Genomic DNA, 25,827 nt, shown 5'->3' on the forward strand with positions numbered 1-25,827 from the left:
CTTTTTCTGGGAGTGAATTCTCCCTGAAACTCCACATGTCAGAAGCTCTCTGAACCTGTCCTTTTGGCTTTTTATGGAGGCTTTATTACATAGGCATGATTGATTAAATCATTGGCTACTGGTGATAGATTCAACCTCCAGCCCCTCCCTCCTTCCCAAAGAGCAGGGGGTAGGACCAAATGTTCCAGCCCTCCAATTACATGGTTGGTTTCCTGACAACCAGCCACTATCATTAGGTGCTTTCCAAAAGTCTCCTCATTAAAATAAACTTTGGTGTAGCTGAAAGGGGTTTGTTATGAATATCAGCATACTTCTATCACTCAGGAAATTCCAAGGGTTTTGGGAGCTCTGTGCCAGGAACTGGAAGGAAGACCAAATATATGTGTCTTATTATAAATTGCAATATAACAGCCTTCCCTAAAATGACTCAATCAGGTCACATTATAATGAAGATTACCGATTAAGAAACCCCGACTTTTAGTCAGAGCTTCTCAATAATTTTTAGTGCCTCATTCTTAAACAAGAGCAGACAGTCAAGGATCACCAGACATTTAAGGGAAGTCTTATATATGAAAGATTAAGAAAAATCCCAAAGATAAATAGAAAAACAGATAAAAGGAACTTGGGGAAAAAGTCAGCGAGGTCATAGAAGGAAACTTTACAATATCTTCAGAGAGTTACAAGAAGATATAGCATTGAATCGGTGACACAAGAAAAAGAAGAAATTTAAAAAAGAACATCCAGGGGAGAAAAAGGTCTTAGAAATTACAAAATGGGCTTGCTTTTACATTTCCCCTTTTCTGACAAAAGTTAAAATTCAAGCGTATTAGAAGATAAAGTAGAATAGAAAATAGAATTAAAAAAATAAAAAATAAGACAGAAAAGAAATGAATATTGGAAGATCAACTCTGGAAGTTCAAGAGTGGAGAGTGGACCAAGACAATGGAGGGAAGGAAATGATCAAAGACATGGTAAAGAAAATTGTTGTATCTGAAAAGCATGTTTAAATATAAAAATATGTTTTTATATTTGATTGCCCAGCACAATGAATTAAAAAAAGGATTCTTAGCAAGGAATGTCATGATGAAATTTTAGAACAATGTGACAAGGGAAAGATTCTTAAACCTTTTAGTGGAATGAAACAGAATACAATTCTGGAAAATAGAAGAAAATCATAGTCTCCAAAATTCTGAAGGAAAATAATTTACAGTCTAGACTCCTATACCCAGACAAACTATCAATCAACTATTGGTAGAAAAAAATATTTCTATATATTCAAGGTCTTAATGTTACCTCCTAAGAACCCTTTCTCAAAAAGTTACTGGAGGATGTGCTCTTGCAAAACAAGGGATTAAGCCAAGAAAGAGCAAGGCATGAAATCCAGTAAATAGGTGATGCCACATGAAAGAAACATGAAGGGAAATCCTAGGGTGCAGATGTAGGTAAGATGCAAGAAAATGGCCTTGCAGCAGGTCTGTAGAGATTTGAGTCCAGATTGGAATATGAAAATGGAGGACTCCAGGAGAGATGTGTTCAGTTTAATGGCTCAGTTGTGTCTGACTCTTTGTGATCCCATGGAATGCAGCACGCCAGATCTCCCTGTCTATCACCAACTCCTAGAGCTTACTCATGTCCATTGAGTTAGTGATGTCATCAACCATCTCAACCTCTGTCATCCCTTTCTCCTCCTGCCTTCAATCTTTCCCTAGCATCAGGGTCTTTTCCAATGTGTCAGTTCTTTGCATCAGGTGGCCAAAGTATTGGAGTTTCAGCTTCAACATCAGTCCTTCCAGTGAATATTCAGGACTGATTTCCTTTAGGATGGATTGGTTGGATCCCCTTGCTGTCCAAGGGACTCTTAAGAGTCTTCTTCAACACCACAGTTAAAAAGCATCAATTCTTTGGTGCTTAGTTTTCTTTATAGTCCAACTCTCACATCCATACATGACTATTGGAAAAACCATAGCTTTGACTAGATTGACCTTTGTTGGCAAAATAATGTGTCTGCTTTTTAATATGCTGTCTAGGTTGGTCATAGCTTTTCTTCCAAGGAGCAAGCATCTTTTAATTTCATGGCTGCAGTCACCATCCACAGTGATTTTGGAGCCCCCCAAAATAATGTCTCTTACTGTTTCCATTGTTTCCCCATCTATTTGCCATGAAGTGATGGGACTGGATGCCATGATCTTAGTTTTCTGAATGTTGAGTTTTATGCCAACCTTTTCACTCTCCATTTTTACTTTCATCAAGAGGCTCTTTAGTTCTTTGCTTTCTGCTGTGAGGGTGGTGTCATCTGCATATCTGAGGTTATTGATATTTCTTCCAGCAATCTTGATTCCAGCTTGTGCTTCATTTAGCCCAATGTTTCTCATGATGTACTCTGCATATAAGTTAAATACACGGGGTGACAATATACAGCTTTGACTTACTCCTTTCCCGATTTGGAATCAGTCTGTTGTTCCATGTCTAGTTCTAACTGTTCTTTCTTGACCTGCATATAGATTTCTCAGGAGGCAAGTAAGGTGGTCTGGCATTCCATCTCTTTAAGAATTGTCCACAGTTTGTTGTGATCCACACAGTCAAAGGCTTTGGTATAGTCAATAAAGCAGAAGTAGATATTTTTCTGGAACTCTCTTGCTTTTTTGGTGAGAGGTGTGTGCAAGTAATACAAACAAAGCTGTAGATCATCTAACATATTTAACTGAAGTGAGAGGAGGCTTATGATTTTGTGGACAGTTCTAGTAGGGTTAGTGATAGAAAAAGAGAACGCTCAACAAATCAAAAAAATAGGTCAGCTATTAACACTTGAGAAAATAAAAAGTTGCGTAAGGAAGAAAATATATTCTAAGTAGATGACATTGTTTAGCTCTGAATAGCAGTTACATAGTCATAATACTGTATGACCTGAATTCTATTCTAACCAAAAACGGATATAACTATACTGGATGAATTGTGGGGGAGTGAGTAGTGGAAGAATATGTGTGTGTGTATATGCTGTAAAAATACTAAATCCTCATTTTCCAATATAGGAAATCATTAGCTAGTCTTAAAAAAGTGCAAAAATCATCAACTAGAAACAGAGGGCTATTATTCAGAAATATAAAAGTAAATACAGGAAGACATGGATCCAAAGATTGAAGTGGTTGCCTCAGGATGGGAACTTGAAAGTGAGGAGAGGTGAGGTGGGGGTGCTGATATTAGCCTTGTAGAACTGTTTGATTTCAAAATTAGCTCTGTCGCCAACTGTACTTATATAGCATTGACTAAAAAAAATTCTGGAGGGATCAGCAGTTCTGAGAGAAAATGAGGAGAAGTGTTCTAGACAGAGGGTACAGTAAATATTTCAGAGGGTAGCGTATGGTCTCCTTGCTGGAGGTCTGGGAGCTAGGAAAAGCCAGTGTGGACGTCAGTGGGGGTTGGGGATGGGGTACAGAGGAGTGAGCCAATAGAGTGGTCTGGGACCCAGAGGAGTAGAGGGAGGCCTTGGTTTCCTGGGTCGTGGGCTGTGTTTGGAAGTCTGCAGAGCTCATCTGTGGTCTCTTGCCTTGGAGGTGGAGTTGGCTCAGTGACAGGAGGCAGTGGTCAGAGAAAGAAGAAGTAAACTGAGGAGGTTCTATACTTCAACCTATGAGTCATTCTGAGATGAACAGCCTCAGACCTAAGGGGTGGGAAGGCTTTAGGGGCAGAGGCTGAGGAGGAGGTCCTGAGCAAGGAGGCTCTGGGGTGGGCCAGGCACTGATGGGGCCGAGGCTGGGCTGGAGGAAAACTGCGTTCATGAGAACTGTGAGAGGTGGGGGAGCAGCGGCTCACAAAAGCCAGCTGAAGCATCATTCACATAACAGTGAGTGTCCAGCATATACAGATGAGCGCTCAGTAAGTATTTGTTAAATAAATGAATACATGATTGTGTTCTCACAGGTGGCTGCACTGATGCTCTCCGGTTAGACTGGAGTCCCTTATTTTCTCTGGCTGAATAATTTGCCTAGAGAGGAGATTCATTCATTAAACATAATTTATTTAAAGCTTTACTATGTTCCAGGAACCAGTCTAGAGATTGGGGACACAGCAATTAACAGAATAGAAAACAATCCTGTGGGCTTGGTGCTATGTTTTGGAGGAAGTAGCTAGTGGTTACCTGGCACAGGCTACACCTTCAGTGCTGCTCCAAGCACTGTAGATTAACTCCTTTAATTCTCACAACTTTATAGAAATATGTTATTAATTCTCTTGTTTTATAGACGGTGAAACCAAGGCAAAGAGAAATTAGATGGGATTTCCCTGGTGGCCTAGTGGCTAAGACACTGTGCTCCCAATGCAAGGGGCCCGGGTTCGATCCCTGGTTGGGGAACTAGTTCTCACACCACAACTGAAAGTTTGAAGATCCTGCAATGAAGATAGAAGATCCTGCATGCTGCAACTAAGAGACTTGGTGCAGCAACAAACGACAAGAACAAAAAAACCCAAACTGAACTATATGGTACCCCACTCCAGTACTCTTGCCTGGAAAATCCCATGGACGGAGGAGCCTGGTGGGCTGCAGTCCATGGGGTCGCTGAGGGTCGGACACGACTGAGCGACTTCACTTTCACGCATTGGAGAAGGAAATGGCAACCCACTCCAGTGTTCTTGCCTGGAGAATCCCAGGGACGGGGGAGCCTGGTGGGCTGCTGTCTATGGGGTCACACAGAGTCGGACACGACTGAAGTGACTTAGCAGCAGCTGCAGAACTATACTTGAAAAAAATAAAATCAAGACAGACCAGCCAGAGACTCTGTCTTGTGGTGCCTTGCAGCAGAGAGCGAGCTTGTCCATCCATCTGTGAAAGCGGTGAGACAGGCTGGACAGGGAGCTGGAACTGCTGGGCCCATTGGCTGGCCACCCCTGAGTCTCTGGGAGCAGAGGTGCTCCCAGTCCTCTTGCTACAAATCAAACCCCAATCCTTACTCCTGCTTCTCCACAGGGCTGGCAAAATGGCCAGAACATTTAAAAAAAAAAAAGAAAAAAGGCTACTTTTGGGCATTATTTGTAAGCAAGGGTGAGAATTCACTGGGCAGATGTTGGCACTCACAGAATCTGAAGGGTGGGATTTGGTGAAGAAAGAAGCACAGTTGCTCAATTTCAGTGTGTTTGCCTCCAGCTGATTTATGTAAGTGCCTGATTCTGTAGCTTACACGGAACGAGGACTGGGCTGGACAAGGTGGGTGGAAGGGACCCCGAGTCTTCTTTGATGAGAATGATCCAGGAAGCTGAATTCACATGAGGGCTGGGTTCTGGCCTCAGGAGAAGTGGAGGGGCTGGGCGCCTCCTTCCCTTTCTGTAGTTGATGTAATCTTTTGATCTAGCTGCTGCTACGCCCTGTGGAAGCTGAAACTGCAGCGCCACAGCCCACTTCTATTAACTGGAGTGTATCCGTGAAGGGAGATTTGGGATTCTAAGTCACAGGGTTTTACAGTGTCTCCTCGAAGTACACCTGAACGCGTCGGCAACAATCACACACTCTCTACGTCTACGCACTTTCTCTACGCACTACTTTTTTCTCTACTTTTCTCTACGTCTACTCTACGCACTTCCCACCTTTCTGGGTGCTTTCATGGGTTTCCCAGGTGGTGCTAGTGGTAAAGAACTTGCCTGCCAACGCAGGAAATGTAAAAGACACAGGTCTGATCCCTGGGTCAGGAAGATCCCCTAGAGGAGGGCATGGCAACCCACTCCAGTATTCTTGCCTGGAGAATCCCATGGACAGAGAGGAGCCTGGCATAAGCTCCTATGGACCCATACAGTCCATAGGGTCGCACAGGATTGGCCACGACTGAAGCGACTTACCACGCAACCGCGCAGGTGCTGTCGCATCCATTACCTCTGAAAAGCAGAATATTCATTTCCCATTTGACAGATAAGACAAAGACTTCTCAAAAACAAAGGAAGTACAGATTTTGCCTAGTGTCACACCGAGTTAGGACACTTCTCTTTTGGCCTCGGGGGTCATTATGTTAGTACTGGAGTCATCCCTCCATCTCCTGGTCAGCCGCGACTGCATCCCATAAACATGCGTGTTCTCTGTGACCTCCCGCTGAGAGATGGGGACATGGAAATGTAGGTAAGACCTCAGTGCCTGTTCCTGGGAGCCTGCTCCCTTGTTGAGGGGATGCCTGTAGAGAGGCAAATCCCAGTGCCATGAGGGTGTGCCACAGACAGGTAAGACTGCCCTGTGTCTGAAGCAGAAGGGGGAACTCTATTATCTTGAGGTAGTTAGGAAAGTCTTCACAGAAGAGGTGACTTTTGAGCAGACTCTGAAGGAGTGTGAAGACTTTTCTAGGGAGAGGGGAGGTGCGGGGGAAGCCAGGCAGAAGCTGTGGCAGAGACAAAGTCATGGACAAGATGGGTAAATGTCAGGACTGAGTACAGATTTTGTGCGTGCTAAAATTTTAGGAGGATCCTCCATTCAGAAAAAGAATACATAAATTTTTATTTAGAAAGAGGAAGAGGCTATCGCAAGTCATGAATTTCAAAAAGTTGGTAAGTACCACATACATTACACAAGTCATAAAAATGGCAATATTTTGATTAACTGGATGACTCAACTGTCTACTTAACTATTTTTTCTATGTTTTCTTGGCTCTGTGATCTTTGATTGCTTCATATGACAATCATTTTGCAAAATCATGAGACTAGAAAGACAATTTAATCTTTCCTCTGATAGTGTTAATTAGTTTGCTATTGATACTTTAGAAAAGATTTTGTTTTCAGTTTTACAACTTGTTCCTGGTAATGTCTTGTAAATTCTTAGGATTATTGCTCAAAATCTTTATAAAGTTTCTTTCATATATGACCTGTAAAATTTCAGGGCATCTCAAGTTATAAAATATACAATATCAAAAAATTTTTCTATTACAAAATTTCTTTCAAGTAAGTTATTTTCAGATTCTTTTCTGTTATAAGTTATTATAAGATATTGAATATAGTTCCCTGTGCTATACAGTAGGTCCTTGTTGGTTATCTGTTTTATATATAGTAGTGTGTATATGTTAATCCCAAACTCCTAATTTATCTCTCCTCTGCCCCTTTCCCAGGTGGCTCAGACAGTAAAGAATCTGCCTGCAATGTAGGAGACCTGGGTTAGATCCCTAGGTCGAGAAGATCTGGAGAAGGAAATAACAATCCATTCCAGTATTCTTGCCTGAAGAATCCCATGGAGAGAGGAGCCTAAAAGGCTACAGTCCATGGGGTTGCAAAGTGTTGGACACTGAGTGACTAACACTCTCACTTTTTCTTTTACCCTTTTCCGCTTTGGTAGCCATAAGTTTGTTTTCTATGTCTGCGGGCCTATTTTGTGAGTAAATTCATTTCTATCATTTTTTTTAGATTCCATATGGAAGTGATATTATATTTATCTTTCTCTGTCTTAATATGATCATCTCTAGGTTCATCCAGGTTGGTGCAAATGACATTATATAAAATGTAATCTTAAATAGTTTCCTTAAAAATAGTTTTAAATTGAAGAAAAAAATCATATACTAATGCATAAATGTGGAAGCTAGAAAGGTGGTACTGATGAATGTATTTGCAGAGTCGCAGTCGAGACACAGACATTGAGAACAGACTTGTGGACACAGTTGCCGGAGGTGAGGAAGGAGAGGGTGGGAGGTATGGAGAGAGTAACATGGAAACATACATTACCATATGTAAAATAGATAGCCAGTGGGAATTTGCTGTACAACGCAGGGAACTCAACCCTTGGTAACAACGTAGAGGGAGGGGTGGGATGGGGAGGGAGGTGGGAGAGATGTTCAAGTGGGAGGGGACATGGGTAAACCAATGGCTTATTCATGTTGATGTTTGGTAGAAACCAACACAATATTGCAAAGCAATTATCCTTCAATTAAAAATCAATAGATTAAAAAAAAAAGGAAATGGTAATGGGTGATCTATTTATGCTGTCAGGCTCCCATCTATGCAACACCCTGAATTGAGATAGTTTTAACAGATTCTTTCCTTACCTTAACAAATGGTTTCTGTGCAATAATAATACTTCATATAAACGTAAAAAAAAAAAAATTTAGCTTCTCAGTTGCACTAGCCATACATCAAGTGCTTGATAGCTACATGTAGCTAGTGGCCAGTGCGTTGGACAGGGTAATCTCTGAGCGTCAGCTTTAACTGGGGCCAATTGTAACATCACAGGATCTTTTGTAAATCATCAGGGAAAATAACACGACAAAAGCATATTCTCCTATCCCAGGAGGTGGATCTCAGGAGACAAATCTTACCTGTTTTTCACAGTTCCTTAGCAAGGTTCTTGCTGGTAATATTCAAGTCTCAGTTATAGGTGCTGCATATTGATACTTAACTTTAGGGGAGCAAATTCCTTTCAGAGTGGCCTATGGACTAGCAATATGAGATCCAAGGCTCTAGAGCCTGCTGAAGTCTCGCTCACTGCTGCTCTGGGCCCTGATGGCCACACAGCTCTCTGGGCTTCCCCTATCAGAGTCCGTGGGGCTGTGCTGACAACATTTATGGCCATCTGTCTTCTGGGTGGTGGGCTCCTGCCTGGTGGATCCTGATGTGACATACCAAGGACTTCATAAAACAGCAGAAGGATTAAGAGTCCGGCTTTGGAGTCAGGCTGACCTGGGTTTGTTGGCTTTATACTACCTGCTAGATGACTTGCTCACATTATGGAACCACTTTATTTTTTTATTTTTTATGGAACCACTTTAAATCTCAGTTTATTTATCTGTGTAATGGAGATGCTAATATTCATCTAATAGAATTCTCTTGCAGATTAAATAAACTGACTTGTAGGGGAATTCCCTGGCAGTCCGGCGGTTAAGACTTCACATGTCCACTGCATGGGTCCTGGCGTCAGTCCCTGGTTGGGGAACTAAGTCCCTGAAAGACACATGGTGTGGCCAAATAAACAAAAAACTGGTGTGTAAAGCACATATTGTACTTGCTTGGCACAGTGTTCAGTAAACAATAGTTCTCAATATCTATAGCCATTTTTTCCTGAATGACTGGAAGGGGAAACCAGGAGAGGCCATGTTTCTTTCCTCAGACACAATGAGCTATATTTCTTGGGGTTCAGCAAACTCCTCATCACTTCTCCAATTTAATCTATGATTCTATAACCCTGCTTCAACCTCTGGGGCTTGGATGGCTCAGAGGCACAGGTAGCCCCAGGGTTCTGGTGAACCCCAAGGCTCTGTTGAAAATTTCTGGGCATATCCAAAAGCTGGTGGAATACTGGCACTGGGTCAGCTGTGAGCCCCAGAGAAGCACCTGTTCCTTACCAATTTGTCTTTCTCTTCAGTGACTGCTATAGACAGTATGTTTATGTCCCCCTAAAATTCCTATGTTGAGATCCTAACTCCCAGTTGATGGTGTTGGAGGAGGGGGGCTTTGATAGGTGATTAGATTATGAGGGTGGAACTCTCATGAGTGGGATTAGTGCCCTATTAAAGAGACCCAAGAAAGCTCCCTAAGTTTTGCATGTGAAGACACAGTGAGAAGATGATGTAACATGTACTAAGTGTGTGCATATTAAGTCGCTTCAGTCGTGTCTGATTCTTTGTGACTCTAAGGACCGTAGCCTGCCAGGCTCCCCTGTCCATGGGTTTCTCCAGGCAAGAATATTAAAGTGGGTTGCCGTGTCTTCCTCCAGGGGATCTTTCCAACTCAGAGACTGAATCTCCATCTCTTATGTCTCCTGAATTGGCAGGCGGGCTCTTTACCACTGGTGCCACCTTGGGAAGCCCACGTGCCGTGCTGTGATGTGCTTACTTGCTCAGTTGTGTTTGACTCTTTGCAACCCCGTGGACCATAACCCGCCAGGCACCTCTGTTCATGGGGATTCTCCAGGCAAGAATACTAGAGGGGTTGCCATGCCTTCCTCCAGGGGATCCTCCCGACTCAGGGATTGAATCCACATCGTCTCCTGCTTTGGCAGGCAGGTTCTTTACCACTAGTGCCACCTGGGAAGACCATGTACTATGTACCAGACAGCAAATCTGCCAGCACCTTGACTTTGTACTGCCCAGCCTACGGAACTGGGAAATAAATGTTTGTTGTTTAAGCCACTCAGTTTTTGGCATTTTTGTTACAGCAGCCTGAACAGACTAAGACAGCAACTCCTCACAAGGTCCAATCAGCCTTTTGGATTCCTCAGGTGTAAATCCCACGTGCAATATTGAAGAGCAAGGGAACTTCCTGTGACTGGTTATCAATCATTGTCAGCTCACCAACTAGCTCTGACACCAACTGGGCTATGTGACCTGGAATGAGTCAGCACTCCCTGTGCCTCAGTGTGTTTATCTGTAAAATCAGGGTGTTGGGGCTACACCCATCCCAGGTCAGAAATTGATGCTATGAGTCTCCAGTCACGAGGAGCCACTGGGAAAATGCCTCCAATGGGAGCTGAGGACAAAGCCATATCTAGGATGACCAGAGCCCACTTTAGCCCCTTGGCCACTAACCTGCCTTTGTCTTTGATCTTCTTTAGCAATCTGGGCTGATAAATATTCCCAGAGAAGTGCCTGGGGGCCAAGTCAATCTTTCCCATATTCCCACTAGTCCTCATGCTCCATTGTCCTGGCCACCTTCTGCCTTGCTCTAAAAGAAGAGGTCAGTCCATAGGTCTGTAAGAAGAAAGTCCCATTATCCCCTGGGCACTCTCCTTGACTAATCAAAAAAAAAAAAAAAAAAATGTACATCTCAGTAGTGTCCTGGATGTTTGCCTGGCTGAGCAACTAACACGTGGATTTCCTTCTCTTTGGGGATAATTTTTCAGTCTGCTCTCAACTGCACATACCTAGGGCCTAGGGGGAAAAGGGGGTGCTATGTAGTAGGGAGTTCTTAGTGATAAATGTACCACTGTCCTTTTCCTTTGGCGCCAAACCCAGTCCGGCCCCAAAACTAACCAGCAGCATGTGGTGTAACCATGTGCATGCATCTCTGTAACAACTTGCTTTCCAGAGTCCAGACTAGGATGACTGGCTTGTCCTGGCTTGACTAGGACTTGACCAGTTTTAGCACTAAAAGTCCGATGTCTAGGAATCCTCTCAATCCCAGGCAAACAAGGACAATTGGTCCTCCTAGTCCAGCTAACTAAGTCGCTTCAGTTGTCCGACTCTTTACGACCCCACGGACTGTAGCCCACCAGCTCCTCTGTCCATGGGATTCTCTAGGCAAGAATACTGGAGTGGGTTGCTATGTCCTCCCCCAGGGGATCTTCCCAACCCAGGGATCAAACCCAGGTCTCCTACACTGCAGGACCACTGAGCCACCGGGAAAGCCCCATTAATCAACTATATTCCAATTAAAACAAAACAGAAAAAGCTTAGGTCTTAGGAAAAGAGGGACAGAAATTTACAACTGTGGTTGATCCAATGGCCTCTTCTGATCCCTCTATTTGGTCAAGAAGTCTGGCAGGCATTTCTTCTGATTTTTTACTCTGGAAACAGTCTTCTTTTATGACTCTTTGAGAGTGTTCCTGGGATATTTATTTCTGCTTGTTCTCATGCTTGTGACCAGAGGTGGTCAGGCCACTAAATGTGTGTTTGGTTAGATGGAGGCTGCCCCAGAGTATGCTCTGTGGACAATGTGAGGTGTTATGCTGGTGTACAGGCTTTTGTGCATGTCTGTATGAATGTCTGGTGTGTGTGTGCACATGTGTGTGTCAAGAGTTCCAGGAATCTGAGAGGGCCTGTCCAGAATGAGCCGAAGTCATGTTGTTCATTACTGTTGTCCTGCTGTGGACATTAGACTCCAGCCTTGACTTTCCAAACTGAGGAAAATTTTATTGCTAACTCTGAGACTTGAGGTAGAGAGGCTAGAAAGTCTTGCTCCTTTCTTGGTCCCCACAGGATGTCCTAATAACTGGCATCCAGGGCCTGGACTCTTCCCACATGGAAACTCAACTCTCTCCTTTCCCTGTGGATCGCAAGCACTACAGCCTTTCTTCTGCATCATCTCAGAGGCCTCACAGGGCCTGAGTGGTCCCATTCCCAGAATCGGGTCCTGATCTTGTGCCCTTCCAGAGCAACATGATGCTCCAGAAAACCACTCAGATTTTATTCTCTGTGGGGTGACTTCTAGAATACAATGTGAAAGACCTTGGGTGGAGATGGGTGAGGAGAGTGGCCCTTCTGCGCCCCCTCATTCATCTGGATCAAAACTGAAAATACACTTAGTTCTGCTCTAATTTAGCTCTGTCCTCACGCCCTTTACATCCTCATTCCTCCAATCCTTTCCTACCCATCTTATTGTCCATCGAATTTATTCTTTCCCCACAGATCCACACCCAGTGACAAAACACATCAGTTATTTCTTTTCTTTCCAGCAGCTCTTTGAAAGCAAAGATGAGTAATACTCACGTTGACAAGTCTTGAGTGGCACGTAGCTCTACTCAGATCTGATTCCATAATCAATCACACTGATATCTTCCCCTTGTATCTCTGACACATTTAAGAAGAGTTTTATTGCTACACAAAGGCAGGGTCACAGTCAGCCAAAGTTTCAATGCAAATGCTGGAAGTTTTGCATGCATTACATTAAGATTTCTAACACTTGCACAGATGTGTTGAAACTGTATTATCAAGCATGTGAAACAGCCACTTAAAAAAATTAAAACCCAAGCTAGATGTACTGGAAGAAGACTCTTACCTCACTCTGGTTTTGAGAGCTTTGAATCCCCCATACTGCCCCGGCCAGCTTTCACTGAAGGCTCAAGGCATGGATCCTTCTTCCCTTCTTCTCCTCTGACATATCCTGTGACTGGGGCAGAGACTCCACACTGACCAGCTTAGTTGCCCCCTTTCCAGTCCCACTTCTCCAGTGCACGGGGACGAGGGAGGGCAGCAATGATCTCTGCAAGCATTTCTAACCTCTTGTGTCTGCTACCAGTTAGTTACCATGATCAAGCTTTGCAGAGGCCCTTTTGCCTCAGTCTGTGTCTTCCTATCTCTATTTCCCCAGCCAATTCCATAGTTAAAGCCTGTACAAGAACTCTTGGTCCAGTCTCCTGGCTTTTCGCCTCCCACCAATGTCACGGTCATATTTTAGAGGGCGACCTATCTGAAGAGATGCTTCTGATTCTGAGGATGTTGTTCCTCTCCTGGGCACAAATTGTACCGCTTCATAGAAGAACAATTTGTTATAGAACCTGGTCCAGTTTTCAGTACACTTGCTCCCTCCTTGGTGAGTTTCTACAAGTCAGGTTTGCACTTTCAGTAACAGATCTGTCAATAATTCTGTTAACACCTCTTACGTGTATTGAATACGTTCATCTCCATCATTTCTTGCTGTTCGTGGACCTGAGACTTGGCTGTCCTGGGTCACACAGAGATTTGCTAGTGGAGCTGGGACCAGAGGACCTAGTACTCTTGACTCTTGGGTCAATTCTTTTATTAAGATTATTTCATGCTGTGATTTATTATGTATTTATTTATTTTTGGATGGGGGCATGCCTTCTCTCTGTTGGGAGCTGTCTAGCTGTGACCATTCAAAGAGGAATGATACCTGACTGGCCTTCAGGGAGCTCCCTGTGATGCTGTGTTGGTGAGAGAAAGATGTAAACACTGACATTCAGTATTATTGGGGGGAGGAAGTTGAGAAATAGGGATGCACGTGTGGGCATTATGGCAGGAATGAGAACTCTGTTGGGTGAAGCAGGAAGGTTCACAGAGCAGTCGGAGAACTGGGGGAAGGGAACTGGGGGCAGTGTGGACAGAGGCAAGTGGTCCAGGAAGGGCTGGTGTGTCTGGGGCCCGAGGGGCTCAGTGTGATGAGGGGAGGAGGGAGGTGAGCCTGCAGCCTGACTCAGGCTCTTCCTGAGAGTCCTGTTCCCTGTGAAGAGTAGGCCCTCTTGATGAGATGGCCTTTGTCTTCTGGTTCCTTTGCTGGTCCCTGAGGATGAATTGTGAAGTGTGGAGAAGGAGACTGTGCTGCATATTACCTTTGCTGAGGGTGATTCAGGAAGTTTTACCTGAGGTTTATGTGAGGGTCAGGCTCTGGGAGCGCTTTGCAGAGGTGGGGAGGGTGTGGGTGTCATTTCCCTAACTGAAGCTCTGCCCTCAGGAATAACTGCTCCTCCTTCCCCATTGTATCTAATTGAAGTCTTTCAACCAGGCTACTGTTACACCCAGGGAAGCTGTAAGCATGCATAACCCCCACCCACGTCTGTAAATTGGCTGTACACTGGAGAGGCCCGCTTTCAGACTGAATCACAGATGTCACTCAGCACATCAGAATCTCTATCAAAAGGAACGCTACCTCTTCCCATTTCTCAACCTTGCCAAGTGTTTCTCACCCATTGCCTCCTGTGGTCCTCAGGGTTCTGTGAAGTGGTGTTTGTGTCCCCACTGATAGACGAATAGACTATGGCACAGAGATGGAAGTGCTATCCCGGCCAGGCCACATGAAGGGTGACTTGTCGGGTTGGGCTAGTACCCTGTGTTCCTTCCTGATCAGTGCAGAGACAGTGCCACTCTGGGGTAAACCAAGAGATGAGGAAGTGCCGCTGGAACCTGGGGTCCCTGCAAAACCTCTTTGAAGAAGTCAGGGAAAGCTCCACAACAGAGGTAGCTATTAACCTACATCTGAAAGAGGGATGTGTTTCCTGGGAAAGAAGGAGGTGGAAGGGAATGCCAGGTGGAGGACTTGACAGGGAGGGTTCAGGAAACCCTAAGGGGTCCAACGAGAAAGGAGGGGAGAGGCCAGTGAGGAGAGGTGGTCTTCTTAGAGACCTGTTTTTCTCTGGCTCAGAGATGGTACTCTGTTTCCAGGACACTGAGTATTTGATGAAGGAGTCTGGGTCCTGCTCCTGGAGAAGTTACACTCAAGATCAAGGCTTAAACTCAAATATTTTCAGAAGCAAGGGAGCAAAAATTTGTGACAGTCTGGTAAAAGAAAAACCAAGCTAAAGTGTAATTTAACTCCATTTTCAGTGGAAGAATCCAAAACTCAGAGAAGAGAAACAGTTCGTCCAGGGACACAACCACTGTGGAGCAGAACTGGAGGCCGTGGGTGTCCACTGGCATATTCCTTTTGGAGTGATCAAACTGAAAATTTAAAATAACTACGATTAATATGCCAAGAGCTATAGTGGAAAAGTGGGAAGTAGGTAATATGTAGGATTAGATGGATACCGTAACTGGAAAGATGAAAACTCTAAGAAAGTTATGCAAATAGTAGAAAATAGACATAGCAGAAATAAAAAACATTATAATAGCAATGAATGTCTTTGATGGGCTCATTGGTAGACTGGCTACAATTGAAAACAATCAGTGAGCTTAAAGATATGTCAATAGAAACTTTCTAAATAGAAAAGCAAAGAGAAAAAAACAAGAACAGAATATACAAGACAATTACAAAAGGTGTAATGTACATATAACAGGAATATCAGAGGAAAAGAAAGAAAGAAACAGAAGAAATATTTAAAGAAATAATTGCTGAGAATTTTCCTAAATTAACAACAGATACTAAACCACAGATCCAGAAATATCAGAGAACACCAAGCAGAACAAATGCCCAAAGAACCACATCTAGGCATGGATTATATTCAAATTTCAGAAATGCAAACACAAAGAGAAAATCTTGAAAGAAGCCAGAGGTGGAGAATACTGCCTCACCCTACATATAGAGGCACAAGAATAAGGATTTTATTGGATTTCTCTTCAGAGACCATGCAAGCAAGAATAGCGGGGTGAGTTGGACTGTGAAGAAGGCTGAGAGCTGAAGAATTGATGCTTTTGAACTGTGGTGTTGGAGAAGACTCTTGAGAGTCCCTTGGACTGCAAGGAGATTCAACTAGTCCATTCTGAAGGAGATCAGCCCTGGGATTTCTTTGGAAGGAATGATGCTAAAGCTGAAACTCCAGTACTTTGGCCACCTCATGCGAAGAGTTGACTCGTTGGAAAAGACCCTGATTCTGGGAGGGATTGGGGGCAGGAGGAGAAGGGGACAACAGAGGATGAGAGGGCTGGATGGCATCACTGACTCGATGGACATGAGTTTGAGTGAACTCTGGGAGTTGGTGATGGACAGGGAGGCCTGGCGTTCTGTGATTCACGGGGTCGCAAAGAGTCGGACACGACTGAGCGACTGATCTGATCTGATCTGGTCTAAAGTGTAAAGACAAAACCCACCAAACTAGAATTCTGTATTCAGTGAAATTATTCTTCAAAAGTGAAAAAGAAATAAAGACAAAAACTGAGGGAATTTGTTGCTAGTTAGACCTGTCTTGGAAGAAATGTCCCAAGAAGTTCTTCAGGAAGAAGGAAAATGATGTAGGTCAGAAACTTAGACCTACATAAAGAATAAGAATGTTAGAGAAGGAATAAACGAAGATAAAATAAAATCTTTTTTCTTGAAAATTTTTTCATTTGTTATGAATTTACTTTTTTTTATCAAGGTGTAATTGACACACAACATGTTTTTCTTATTCTGAATTGATCTAACTGATTACAGTTTGTTCAAAATAATTATTGTGGTAATGTATTAGGTGATTACCTATAAGAGAAATAAATAATAGCAATGTAATAGGCAGAAGAGGAAATTGGGAGTACTCTGTTATAAGGTACCTGCAAGACCTGTTAAGTAATACAGTATTATCTGAATGTGGACTTAGATTACTTGCAAATGTATATTACAAATTCTAGGGCAACCACCGAAGACACTAACAAAACAGTATAATTGATATGTTAAGAGGGAAAACAGAACCATGTAAAATGCTCAGTTAAAACCAGAAAAGACAGAAAAAAGAGTGAAAGGTGAAAAAACTCACAAAAAGAGCTATGAGTAGAAAACAGCTATGAATATGGTTGATATTAACCTGACTATATTAATAGTCACTTTTAGTGTGAATGGTCTAAATATACCAATTAAAAGAGATTGTCAGAGTGAGTTAAAAAATAGGGCTCATCTGTAGGCTTTCTGCAAAAACTTGCTTTTATTTCATTTAAAAAACATCTTTTTTAGTTTTATTGTGGTATAATTGACAAAACTGTGTCTATTTAAGATATACAATATGATGGTTTTATATAAATATACATTGTTAAATGATCACCTCAGTTAAGCTGATCAACATTCATTACCCCAAATAGTTATCATTTTTCCCCCCTTTCCTTCTCCTACTCGCTACCCATGCAACCACCTGTTTAAAGAAATCATCTTTTAAACATTAAACACAAATAGATAACAAGTAAAGAGATGGGGAAAAGTATACCACACTAACACACACACAAAATTAGAGATTTTAATTAATTAACTAATGAATTATTAATTTCAGACAGATAAAACAAGACTTCAGAGCAAGAAAAGTGATCAGAGACAATGAGGGGCATTATGTAATGGAAAGGGGTCCGTTCTTCAGGATGACAACAACGCTCAACTGTGTATGCTCTTGGTTATAGTGCATCAAAATGCGGGAGGCAAAACCTGATTGAACTGCACGGAGAAATAGATGAATTCACGATTAAAGTTTGGAGAAGGAAATGGCAACTCACTCCAGTATTTTTGCCTGGAGAATCCCATGGACAGAGGAGCCTGGTGGGCTGTGGTCCATGGGGTTGCAAAGAGTGGGACATGACTGAGCGACGAACACTATTTAAGTTGGAGACTTCAACACCTCTCTGTCAGAAACGGACAGATACAATGGGCGGAAAATCAATAAGGACAGAGTTGAATTGGATAGATCATCAATCAATTGGATCTAACTGACTTTTCCAGGCTCCTTTAGCCAACAACAGCAGAAAACACATTCCTCTTAAGCTCATTCAGTGCATTCATCAAGATAGACTATATTCTGGGTCATAAAACACGTCTTAACCAATTTTAAAAGAGTAGAAATCAAACATGGGTATGCTTTCAGACCACACTGGAAATAAAGTAGAAATCAATAATAGAAAGATGGCTGGAAAATCCCAACATTTTCACAGATCAAGTAACACACTTCTAAATAATATGTGGGTCAAAGAAGCTATATCAAGAGAATATAAAAAATATTTTGAACTAAATGAAAATGAAAAGACAATTTATAAAAGCTTTTCATTTTGGAATGAAGCAAAAGCAGTGCTTAGAGGGTAATTTTTATGTTTGAATATGTATATCAGAGAAGGAGCATCTAAAATTAATAATCTAAGTTTGCATTTTAGGAAATTCAATCATTAGCGTAGTACTTGGTACAGATTGTTCATAAATGGGAGCTCTTGTACTATTGGCTATTATTTCTGCAAATGTCTGGATGAGTGCATAAAAACAATCTTCCTTTCCAGACACCCAAAGCCACAGTTTCTGGAGTTCAGCAAACCCTTTATCTCTGTTCTAACCCACTGTCTCCCATCCCTTTTACTCTAGCCCCATGGAGCTTGTGATGGAGCAAAAGTTCAGGATGAGTTAGCCTGGGTGCAGTGTGCACAGGTAGGTCCTGGGGTTCTGATGGGAAATTCTGGGCAGAGCCGCTATGCTCTGGGAGCTTGGTGGGTAGAACACAGCCAGGGTTCCTTGCTGGAGGCACCAGCCCAGCTCTGAGCCTCACAGAAGATCCTGTTCTTTTTCTCAGATCCATACTTTCCATGGGTCTTCCTCCTCCTCTGTGGCTCTGTAGCAGGCTAGTGATTTGAGTTTGCACCTTGGCTTCCAATGCTCAGTGCTCCAGCCTACTAGGCTGCCCATTGACACAGGGGAACAATAATCTAAGCTTCTACTTTAGGAAACTAAACCACTAGCTCAGTGCTTGATCGCAAATAGTGGTTCTTTTATTAGAAGCTAGTATTCCTCAATGCCTGGATGGGTGAACAGAACAATCTTCCTTTCTGGAGACCCAAAACCTTACAGATGACTTAAGCTAGATTTGACTTGGATGAGCAGCCCTTGGGCTTAACCAAAAGGCATTTTTGGTTAAGGCACTGGAAGATTCCCTATAGCCTTTCTGGTGGTGGTGAGTGATACTGGAGATGCCAGGGTGCTGAGAATGGTTGAAAACATTGCTGTCTTTGACAGTAAACAGGACTGATCCAAAGTTGGTTCCCAGGACCTGGGCTCTGTGTCCTGAGACTCATCTCTTCTTTAAAAAATATTTGTTTATTTGACTGCACCGAGATACAGATGTGGGGTCTAGTTCTCTGACCAGAGATTGAACCCAGGCCCCCTGCGTTGGGAGCCTGGAGTCTTAGCCACTGGACCACCAGGGAAGTCCCCCTTTCTCATTCCTTAAGCACAGCACAGATACAACTAGGGCCCACCCTGGGCCCCCGGCATACAAGTCATCAGACAGGGAGGCTGCTACACCAGGGGAACGTGAGGTCACAGGTCAAAATCTCTGATCACCTGAGCAGGATACCACTCTGAAAGGAAGATAAGAAAGTGAACAGTATGTAGTATCTGAAGCAGAATTTTTGACAATCATGGTCAGATCAGATCAGATCAGATCAGTCGCTCAGTCATGTCCGACTCTTTGTGACCCCATGAATCACAGCACGCCAGGCCTCCCTGTCCATCACCAACTCCCGGAGTTCACCCAGACTCACGTCCATCGAGTCAGTGATGCCATCCAGCCCTTTCATCCTCTGTCGTCCCCTTCTCCTCCTGCCCCCAATCCTTCCCAGCATCAGAGTCTTTTCCAATGAGTCAACTCTTCGCATGAGGTGGCCAAAGTACTGGAGTTTCAGCTTTAGCATCATTCCTTCCAAAGAAATCCCAGGGCTGATCTCCTTCAGAATGGACTGGTTGGATGTCCTTGCAGTCCAAGGGACTCTCAAGAGTCTTCTCCAACACCACAGTTTAAAAGCATCAATTCTTCGGCACTCAGTCACCTTCTTGCAAAGGAATACTGCACAACAGTGAAAAACCACAGCACACGACCTAACATGATAAAACTTAAAAATTTACTATTGATCTAAAGAAGGCGGACAGAACACAGAAAAATATTTCCATTCATGTAAAATTCAGAAATTAGGCAAATTACAGTGTACACTGATAAATGCTTAAATGGTAAACTCTAAAGAAAATAGAGAGCTTCAATCATGTAAGTCTGGCTGGTGGTTTTCATGAGAAGAGAGAAGAGGGGGTGGTGGCTGGAAGACATGTTTTATTTTTTGATCTAAGGAAGGTTATAGGTGGTAGAAATAAGTTACTGGGCTGTACATACATTTTTGCTGTATATTTCTGTAAGTTTGAGCTATATAAAAAAACATCCACAGCACATGGACCAAAATAACTACTCACATTTACAAGAATGTATTCATATAAGCAGAAGAAATTGATGCTTTTTGTGAAGAATGGAACGGGAACAGAGATTCAGATCAGATCAGATCAGATCAGTCGCTCAGTCGTGTCCGACTCTTTTCGACCCCATGAATCGCAGCACGCCAGGCCTCCCTGTCCATTAGAGGAAAATAAACAAGAGCAGGACCTTGCAAGAGATCGGAGGTATTTGTGTTCCAGGAGCTTAAGATTATAAATAGCTCAGCCTCTGAAACTGAAGCTGAGAATGGAACAAAAGGAGAATTAACTCTAAATACTAAAAAACTAATTTTAAGTATTTTGAAAGGGTTCAAAATGTAAAAGCTACAGTTGGACTTTAAGAGGGAATTAAGTCTCAGTTCCCCTGCCCAAAGTGTCTTGTGTATTCTTCTTGGGAGGTTTCTCAACGGGGATGAGAATGGGTTAAATGAATAAATTAGGGAGGAGTGGTCCTGAGAAAGTGAGTGTAGTGTGAATAGGGATGCCTGTGTGCTGGGAGGCCCTGACTGGGGCTCAGCAGTGGGAAGGAGCCCAGGGACGCCAATGCCTGAACCAGCTCCCTCACTCCATGGGAGGAAGTCCCAAGGGGAGCAAGAGCTCCTAGTGAGTCAGCAGGGCAGGTCCCCAGAAGCCCCCAGACCTCAGCTTGACTCCAGGTTCCTGTTTTGTGCTCTGGAACCAGCCTTTCTGCAGCAGCTGGGGACACAGCAGAGCCCAGGGCCTGGCTGCCAACTTCCGAGAGACTGTTTAGCATGGAGGAAGGAGGAAGGTTATGGAAGACTTGGGGGAAGCCAGCCTCAGGGTCCAAGAGGAGACTTTGCCCAAGTCTCTGCCTCCAGGCTCATCCCATGGTCATCACCACCACTGGACATAGACGGTGGGGCCCGGGTGGCCCAGGCAACCCAGGGGCTGAGAAGGGAACTCAAGAGTGAGGAGGTGAAGTCAGGACTCAGGGTTCTGACCCTGAGTGTCCCCTCAGCAGCAGGAGAAAGGCCAGGCCCACTGCCTTCTCTGTGTCCCCTCATCTGTCACTGCGGGTCACGACACCTGTCTCCCTCCCAGGATCCACTGAGGATCTGGTGTGAAGATGGCAGTGAGGTGACCTACTTCACTCCCCTGGACTGTGAGTCCCAGAAGGAAGGTTCTGAGATTTAGTTGAAGGATTAATAGAAGGTTTTGAAATAGGCTTTTCTGGGATCATATCCGGAATCTACTGTCTACTAGCTGTATCTTAAAATCTTTATAAACCTGATTTTCCACTCGGACCTGGAGACAACAGATCTAGGTCATAGCTGGTGACGACGAAGCAGGCAGCAATGGCAGCAGTATCTTGATGCCTGGCACAGCCTTTGCTCTTAGTAAGTGGTGGTTATTACACTCAGAACAAGTTTGTAGAAGGACTGAGTGAGTGAAAATGGAGACCTTGCTGCCTTCAGAGTCCAAAATTCCACCTTTCTTAGGTCCAGAAATCCAGTTTTCTCTACTCTAATCCCTGTCGTGTTGCCACACACTCCACTGGCCCCAGATCAAGCAGGGGACAGAGAAGCCTCTAGGGAAAGATCCTGGGAGGTGCAGTGTGTCCTGGGGTTCTGATGGGAAAGGCTGGGCACACCCTCCTGGGTGTGGCCCACCCACCTGAGTGGGGCAATGCTCCAAGAAGCAGAGAGCGAACAGAGCCGCAGGGCTCCCAGCCCCGGGAAGCTCCCGGCTAAGCCTTATAAAGGGACCGGTCTCTGTCCAGTGAGCATCTCACTCGTCCATCTCCTTGGTGACATCTCTTCTGATCAGGTAAGTCTGCTCCGGCCTATCTACCTTTTCTAGGAGGAGCCGGGAAGCAGCTCTGGGAGGGGATGCAGGAGCCTGTGGTCCAGTCCTGACTCTGCCGCCAACATGCTGAGGTTCCATCTGTGTGGCAAGATGGCCAGTACTCCCTGCTCCTCCACTGGCTCCTCAGTGATGCTCTTGTGGACACGTGCCCAGTGGGAGCTGAGGACCCTCCCCCTCTTCTTGCTTTCTCTGGACTCACCTGATTATCAGGTCAAAAAACCCACCGACCTCACCCTTGAGGAGAGTGGGAGCCCCAGCCAAAGCCTTAACCCCAGGCTTGGGACCCTCACTCACCATTACTCTGGTGAGACGTCCTGCCCTGACCTGGGTAAAAGACTGATCAACCAGAGCTCCCCACCTCCTCCCAGCAGGAAAATGCTCAGGGACCATCTGCACGCAGGGCTCGGCTCTGGTCTTGGCCACGTTGACAGAAGCCTTGGGTGGGTCCTCTTACTGACAGAACAGTGGGCTCTTTCTCCTACATCAGAAGGCAGTGGGGTTTGTCTTAGATGCTGACACGCGTGACTCAGGGTCATGTCCTGGCTGCATAGGAAAATCTGGCATGGGAGGGCTGCTCTGTCCAGTTTCTCTGACTGGGGTCCAGGACAGCCCAGACCTCTGACTGCTGGGGGAAGAACCTGCTTAGGGAAGTCAGATGTTCTCTTTATTTTAATGAGGTCAAGCCTTGGAGATGCACATAGTGCCCAGTAACAGAAAATCGGAAGGACCCCCATCTCCCACATTCCACTCAACAGCCTGGAGCTGGGGCAGCTATTTCTGTTCACTCCCAACCCCAGGCTGATTCTGATCCCCAGTCCCTCTTTCTCTCTCAGGGGTGGTCCAGGAAGGCCCCCACCAGGGCTCAGGACAGGACTGCATTTCTGTCCACTTATTGTAGAGCTTGCTTTATGGTCCAGGTGGGTTTCTAGGGAGTCTTCCTGAAGCAGCCCAGGAGGCTCAGACCAGATCAGAGGTGACACTGTGCTGCCCCTGTGACTCTGACCCTGATGCTGAACCTGGAGGAGATGGATTTGCTGCTGTTTGGGGTGTGGGGTCATTCAAAAGCTCTGGTTGCTGGGTCCCACCTCAGGCTCAGTCCTCTTACTGGGGCTGACCCCCCCGTCTCTGCTTCCACATGCTGTGGTCCTCCCCACAGTGGAGTCTGCCGATCTCCTTCACCTACTCACACCCTGAGCTGTGGGGACCCAGCCCCAAGCTTGGTCGGGCCCTCCTGCTGCTCAGCTACTCCTTCCACCATGCAGAGAAGCAGTTTCTTGTGCTCCAAATGAGCCACGCTTTTGCTGGCTGCTCAGTCCCCATCCAGGTGTCCTAACTTGGGGACCCTCCCCTGGGGGAAGGACACAAAAGTCACTGATTCCTCTCTGGCAGCTCTTTGGAAGCCAAGATGAGCGGCTCTCAGCTTGAGCAGGCCATTACAGACTTGATCAACCTGTTTCACAAATACTCGGGATCCGATGACACCATCGAGAAGGAGGACCTGCTGCGGCTGATGAAGGAGAACTTCCCCAACTTCCTCGGTGCCTGTGTGAGTGGGGTTCAGGTCCCCCATGGTGACTGGGTCCTGGCATGACTGAGGACCCTTTCCTGGGTGACTTTGGACAAGTCCCTCTCATTCTCTGATCCTCACTTTCTCATCTGCAAAAGGGCATCATAGAACTTCCTATCCTGACCTATATCAGGGCGTAAAGAGATGATGTATGTGGCAAAGTAGGAAAATGTGTGCATATAAGTAGTTGATGATAAGTTATCAAAAAGCGCTACAGCTGGAGGGCAGTGACGGGTCCCCTCTCGCCTGTCCCAGCTTCTGTATGAGACTCAAACTCTTCTGCTCAGATCTTGAGAGGCTCTAGAGGCTCCCCTCAGGGTTCTTGAGATCAGAGGGAAGGTGACAGAAATTCCATCATTGGCAGAATTTTTTTAATAGGAACAAAATTTTATTTATTTATCTAGAAATATATTTGGTTTACAATGTTGTGTTAGTTCAAGCGTACAACATAGTGATTTGATATTTTTATAGATTATACTCCATCAAAGTTGTTGGAACACATTGGTAATATTTTCTATGCTGTACTTTGCATCTTTTTATCTCTCTCTTTTTATACCTAGTAGTTTGTACCTGTTAATCCCCTTCCCCTATCTTGCCCCTCCACCTATCCCTCTCACCTCTGGAACAACTAGGTTGCTTTCTGTATAAATGCACTCCTGACAGAATTTAACCCCTCCTTTTACAACGAATTTGCTGACCTGCTTTAACCTGACAATTAGAATATTCTGAATGAATTACAACAACAACAAAAAAAAAAAATGAGGTTGCTGCTGCTGCTGCTAAGTCGCTTCAGTTGTGTCCAACTCTGTGCGATCCCATAGATGGCAGCCCACCAGGCTCCCCCGTCCCTGGGATTCTCCAGCCAAGAACACTGGAGTGGGTTGCCATTTCCTTCTCCAAAAAAAAGAGGTTACTAGGTAACAAAGAGGTTAGGTAAGTAAGAAAAGGAAACTCAAAGCATGTAGGATCCTGGAGGCCAAAAAGAGAAAATAGGAGAGGAGGGTTAGGTTGACGATGACAAGGATGGAGTTTATTTATTATTTATTGATTTAATTGAAGTATAGTCAATAATAGAGTTATAATATACAGTTATAATATAGTGTTAGTTTCAGGTATGCAACACAGTGATTCGGTTATATTTACATATGAGTAGTTACTCTTGCCTGGAAAATCCCATGAATGGAGGAGCCTGGTAGGCTGTAGTCCATGGGGTCGCTAAGAGTCGGACACAACTGAGTGACTTCCCTTTCACTTTTCACTTTTCTGCATTGGAGAAGGAAATGGCAACCCACTCCAGTGTTCTTGCCTGGAGAATCCCAGGGATGGGGGAGCCTGGTGGGCTGCCGTCTATGGGGTCGCACAGAGTTGGACACAACTGAAGCGACTTAGCAGCAGCAGCAGCAGCAGGGCTAATTTGGGGCTTCCCTGGTAGCTCAACTGGTAAAGAACCCACCTGTAATACAGGAGACCCTGGTTTGATTCCTGGGTCAGGAAGTTCCTCTGGAGAAGGGATAGATAACCCACTCCAGTATTCTTGCCTGGAGAATCTCCATGGACAGATGAGCCTGGTGGGCTACAGTTCATGGAGTCGTTAACAGTCAGGCAGACTGAGCACAGCACAGCGTTTATTTGAGTCCCGGAACAGAACTTAGGTAGGTTCAGCCTTGTAGGGGGTTGAGGGGGTGTTTTGGGGCTGGAGACCACCCACCAGCACACTGATCAGGGCAACTCAGGGCAGAGTCTGCTCACCATGTGAGTCTCTCATCCAAGTTCACATTTGGGGAAGGACTGTCTGTTGAACTGCAGGGAAATGTCAATATCCCTACCTCATCCCACACCTCCCCTCCTCAATGCCACACCAGACACCTTTGGGCTGTGCTGGGTCCTCATTTTTCTATCTCTGCCTCTTCCTCTTCTCCCAGCTCATCGCTCTTGTGGGGATGAATTTGCCTTGTTTTGTGTTTTTTCCCACAGGAGAAAAGGGGCAGAGATTACTTGTCCAATATCTTTGAGAAACAAGACAAGAATAAAGACCGGAAGATTGACTTTTCTGAGTTCCTGTCCTTGCTGGCGGACATAGCCACAGACTATCACAACCACAGCCACGGAGCACAGCTCTGTTCTGGGGGAAATCAGTGAGCCCAGAGGCCTCCAGACAACCCAAGAAACAATAAAATGTCTTTTCTCACCAGAAA

At 44.7% G+C, this 25,827-nt stretch overlaps 1 protein-coding gene across 3 annotated transcripts; it reads left to right on the plus strand.

Moving 5' to 3' along the window:
- The first annotated feature begins 3,739 nt into the window (after positions 1 to 3,739).
- Positions 3,740 to 25,827, plus strand: LOC109554668 (protein S100-A7). Of its 3 annotated transcripts, none has more exons than XM_070785652.1 (4): positions 3,740 to 3,873; positions 18,352 to 18,414; positions 23,455 to 23,611; positions 25,607 to 25,827. In XM_070785652.1, exons 3-4 carry the CDS (start codon positions 23,471 to 23,473, stop codon positions 25,769 to 25,771), a joined length of 306 nt encoding a protein of 101 aa, XP_070641753.1. In that variant the 5' UTR covers positions 3,740 to 3,873; positions 18,352 to 18,414; positions 23,455 to 23,470; the 3' UTR covers positions 25,772 to 25,827. The 3 variants fall into 3 exon arrangements, with proteins under 3 accessions (XP_070641753.1, XP_070641752.1, XP_070641754.1); XM_070785651.1 differs by lacking the exon at positions 3,740 to 3,873 and adding an exon at positions 5,927 to 6,097; XM_070785653.1 differs by lacking the exons at positions 3,740 to 3,873; positions 18,352 to 18,414 and adding an exon at positions 20,555 to 22,026.

The sequence above is a fragment of the Bos indicus genome, chromosome 3 (genome assembly GCF_029378745.1).
Source record: "Bos indicus isolate NIAB-ARS_2022 breed Sahiwal x Tharparkar chromosome 3, NIAB-ARS_B.indTharparkar_mat_pri_1.0, whole genome shotgun sequence".
NCBI lineage: Eukaryota > Metazoa > Chordata > Mammalia > Artiodactyla > Bovidae > Bos > Bos indicus.